Raw genomic sequence first — 5,045 nt, forward strand, 5'->3', positions numbered from 1 at the left:
AATAATTTTGCTTGTATTACCTTTAGTAATGGACAATAGGAATTCCAGTTACTAAAGAGAGTAACTTATGAATACAACTGGATGGCAACTGAATGGAATATCAACGGGATCCATTTCCTTGCCGCCTAGGTTTATCGACTTCCACTAAGCGGTAAGGCATTTTTTCAGGTCTGTGAGTACCATTTCAGCAGTCCTTAAAATTATAATCCTCACTGACTCACTAGACGTTTATGTCTATTCACAGGCTTTTTACTTTAGAGAAGCCTTCCAAAATCCGAACCACCACTGGCTTTCACCTTAGCCACATTGGTGGTAGGTAATCCCAATCCTTTTTGTTTCCCTGGTGCAGGTAGTATCTCCAGTTCTGTGCAGGGGTCCTTGTGCCATTTAGAGATCAGTACGTAGTCCTTCCTCGACCTGACGTTCCGTATTAGTGTCCCTGTGGTTAGGGTTCTCTTATACTGGGTATTCACTGAGTTTTCAAGACTTCTGATGTGTAATTACCTTCTGCAGTATGTACTTTAACTAATGTTATTTTTAACAGTGTTCACCTTATTTGCATTTTTGCCTCTTTTTCATATGTCACTATTCCTCTTTTTTTAAAAAAGCTGTTGTATGTTCTCTTTTCTTTTTTCAGTTGCCTGAGGCCCTGATGAGAATCTCCGACGAATTGAAAGGGGATTCGAAACGTGTAGGCCTATTATCCCACTGGTCTGCCCATGTGTATAAGAGTCACGTTTAATAGTAGACTCTTCACAATCCCTTGTACATTACCTATTCACATTTATCCCCAATGAATGTTAAAACTGTAAAAATTCTTGGTTTTGTACTATTGTTCAAATAATTATTCTGAATTTTTTGCTTAATTGACGCAGACCTAGTTTTGTACCTTTCCTCTTTTGAGTAGTATTATGTGGTATGCTTGAGTCAAGTCTGATTGTGTTGAATGTGTTGTGAATGTGACATGATTGCAGTTGTGAATGGTGGATTACTTTAACTGAATGTACTTCTATGTGTCCGTTTTCATCTTGATTTTCTTCCAATGTTTTTTCTTCTCTAATGTAAAGATGAATTTTTAACATATTGTTGATTTTCTACAAATAAAATTACGACTAAAAAGCAGGTCCCTTTCTGGAATCTAATTTTCTGTTTGTGGAGGATTAATTCTAATCCAAAGTCTATAGTATCAGCACTGGCACCCCCCCTTTGTTATTTGTTATATAGGCTCAGCCATGCTGATTAGAGCCAGCCCTATTTTGTTCCCACTTTAATATGTTTTAGCACCCCCACTACGCTATGATGAATTTTTGCATGCTCTCGCTAGTTATTTAGGTCAGTCACACATTGATTTCACTTTCGGGACACTTTAACCTGCTTTGTTTCTCCTCACAAACTAATTGCACATTCTTGCACACTGGCATATCAGTCAGCTTTTCGGACACTTGGAGACTATTGACGCAATGCATTTTTTCTTTTTCATTTGTGCACTTTATCTATCCTATAGTATGCGTTATACATTACTCACCTTTTTATATAGGATTAGATGCATTCCAGCCTTTGGACAGAGATACAAGTATTTTTGTATGTTTCTTTTAGAATATTTTCCCTGAAGAAGAGCTACGGCTCGAAATGCATCACACACACATTTTTCAACAAACTGCAACACTTTTAAGTGATTGAACAATATTGATGTCTTACACCACTATGATTTATTTATGGATACCTTATCATATGACGGAATATCATTTGATCAACAATTGAATAAAGATGACATCTACTAAAATAAAGTTTCTCTATCGCTTGATCTTTATAATAACTCAGCGACACTGTCGCCCTCAGGTGTGCTGATCTTAACCATACACGTTGTAAGGTTTTTTGGGCACTCCTGTTCAAAGACACAGGGACACAAAAGGCTCTCAACATCTTAACCCTCAACTGGACTCTGAGTAAGTCCTGACCCCCCAAGTAGTGTCCCACCAGTTCTTGGCCTTTGGTTTTTAATCGAAATGGGTAAAGATTGCCAAAATCCAAAACCTGGAAAAAACTGCTCTGAGAACAAGGAGGAGACTATGGCCAGCCTACTTGCCTGTTTGCCCAAGGTGCATTGCCGGTCAGATTGGCTTTGCAGCTTCTTCTGCTAAGTTCTTCTCCGCAGCAGAAAATCCTGTTTAGTGGTCCGTCACCGAAGGAGTATCCAAGACCCTGGAATTGTCTTCAGTCACAGCCTTCTGCTTTGTCTGGAGCTTTGTAACTTCGGAATAAGAGAAGTAGGGCTAGATTTATCACAGTGTTGCATTGCCCTTGTGTCACACAAGTTAAGGCAAGGGCAATGCAACAATAAAGTCACATTTACCAAGCCATGCAAATCCACTTTGCATGGCCCGCATGGCTTGGTAAATCTGGAGTAAGGCAAGGCAGCACAAGTCTCTGCCTTCCGTTACTCTGACCAGGGGAAGCTTTCCATGGGTGTAACTTGTGTGTTCCCATTCATCCAAACATGGATTATGGGGCATTCACAGATTTACCATAGGCGGTAGACCTTGGATTGCATCTTAGAGGAGGCTTAAATTAGAGAAATTAGTTTCTTTCTCCTACCGTTTTCATCTTTTTGTGTGTGCAGCACAAATAGAAAGAAAAAAGCCTCAGAGGATTATTTTTGTGCAGGAAGCCCCAGAAGATCAATTCTGTTCAGTACGTACCTCCCTGCACTAAAACAACCCTACCTGCAATGCAAACACCCTTGCCACATGGTGCCTGCATTGGCACTAGTCAGCACATAGTGTGCAAGGAGAGGACAGGAGTTTGACATATAATGCTACATATGGCACATTCCCATTTCCCTCCCTCTTGTGCAATGAAGCACAGCAAATAGTATTGATGAATCTGCCCCTAAGTCTTAAGAATGAAATCTTCACCATGGTTCTGACCTAAGGCTCCCCGCTGACAACACTTTCTCCTTGGACACCACCTGCAGCATTGCACCACTGAACCTTACCTTCTTTGAACATTTTTCACAATCTTTCTTCTGTGTCCGAAGGTTAGCACTGACCGGGGCCAATCCATTTCTTATGTCTAAACTGGTCTCTATCACGGTCAGCCTTTTCTTGCATGTCTAGTTTTCTACAATGGGCACTCTGATAAGGCGTAGGAAAATGAGTGACCTGCAGTTTTGCTTTTGCGGATGCAGGGTGTTTTTGCGACTGACACCAAGGCAGAGCATAGGTGTCTGATTGACTGATGAGAATATGTATTTGGCTTTTCATGTACTCTGGTCCACTGCTGTGTAGGGCTTTGTATATGTGTATGAGAAGTTTGAGGTTGTAGTTTTCGGCAAGTTTCCATTTATTCGAGAATGTGGCAGACGTGATGCAGGTGTTTATGATGTGGGTCAGGTTGGTGCTCAAAGTCAGGATCATATGAATTCATTTTAGGGATTATAGGACTTATGATATTGAAGGTTTATTAACTAATGGTCCATTCAACAGAGTTAAGGGGAATAACACGATTGTACCTTAAACACATAGGGCCATATGTAACAACACATTCCCCCATTGACACAAAATGGGCAAAACCCTTTGATACATTTGGCCGATAATGAATAACCAGTGTACAGAATCTAACTGGTTTACGGTAACCACAGGGCTTGACTTAGAAAGGCCAATACAAGACCAAACCTTCGGAATAGATTTTGTTCCTTGTTTGAGTGCAGAATGTCATGATTAGAACACATTCATGTTTGCTAAATGAAAGGTGTAATTTGTTTCTGTTTCATCAAACAGATAAGTAGCTAAATAGTTGTTCACTTGATTTGAGTAGAACGTTAATAATCGCTTTAGATGTGCGCTCATTAAAGATTTTCAAGATTTGCAGATATTAGGAAAACTCTTTCTGAGTAATTTGACAACTTCTTGCCGGATTTCCTTGTTGCTAATGCCGTATACCAAAGGATTCAGAGCTGGAGTCACAAGAAATTCACAGAACCTCAACAGAACATGCGCATAGCGTGGCATAAGGCTCTCCATCCTGTTTGAAACATGGATCAAAATGATAATGAAGTAATGATAGGACACCAAAATGAGGTGGGAGCTGCAGGTGCTGAAGGCTTTGCGAGCCGTGCTCCAGCTGCCCATCCTCAGGACAGCTCGGAGGATCATGCCATAGGAGAAGACCAATGTTAGTGAAAGAAAGAATAAGTATATACTTGTGATTACTAAACTATAAATGCCACTGGGTACGCTGCTATCGCAGGCAAGCTTTGTAAGAGGTAGAGTCTCACAGACACAGTGTGGAATGGAGTTTCTTGCACAGTAATGCAGTCTAGAAGCCAGCACTGGATATGGCAAGAAAGCAACTGTGTTAGTTATTAGGACACATGCAATGGTCTGTGCTGTTCTCCTGCTGGTGATGATCAAGGAATGGTGCAATGGGATGCAGATTGCAACATAACGATCCAAAGCCAGGCATGTGAAGATGTATGCTTCCATTCCATTGCAGAAATACAAAATGAATAATTGACCGAAGCAGGCAAATGGGCTGATTGTGTTATCATTAAACCAGAGGACAGCCAAGGCCTTTGGCAAAGAAGCAAAACTTATCAGTAAATCCCCCAGGGCAAGAAGGCAAAGAAGATAGTACATTGGTTGATGCAGCCTCGGCGATGAATATATTGTTACTATTAGAATCGTGTTGACAAGGATAACCTGAAGGAAGAGACAAACCAATGGGATGGACAACCAGTGCTGCCAACTCTCGAGCCCTAGGAAACATATCAACACAAATTCTGAGACACTGGTGGATCTGTTGTATGTGGTAAACATGTTGGAGATCGGTTTCATTTGCTACCTAAAAGATAACAATAAAGCATATTACGAATAGGTCCCATACAAACAGATACAACCTGGAGACATGCAAATGATCTAAGAAAATAAATTGAAACACACTGTCACCCAACAGAAATACCAAAACCGCTTCACAAAGTATCCATTTGAATGAAGCTTAATATGGTAATATCATATTATGAATACTTCATTTAATTACAAGGAGGA

The 5,045-nt window shown here is 40.5% G+C and overlaps 1 protein-coding gene across 1 annotated transcript; it reads right to left on the reverse strand.

The window, feature by feature from the left end:
* Positions 1–3,857: 3,857 nt before the first annotated feature.
* On the reverse strand, positions 3,858–4,817 carry LOC147693425 (olfactory receptor 56A4-like). Its single transcript, XM_086935983.1, has one exon. It carries the CDS (start codon positions 4,815–4,817, stop codon positions 3,858–3,860), a length of 960 nt encoding a protein of 319 aa, XP_086792109.1.
* Positions 4,818–5,045: the final 228 nt, after the last annotated feature.

Source organism: Lissotriton vulgaris, chromosome 8, assembly GCF_964263255.1.
Source record: "Lissotriton vulgaris chromosome 8, aLisVul1.2, whole genome shotgun sequence".
NCBI classification, from domain to species: domain Eukaryota; kingdom Metazoa; phylum Chordata; class Amphibia; order Caudata; family Salamandridae; genus Lissotriton; species Lissotriton vulgaris.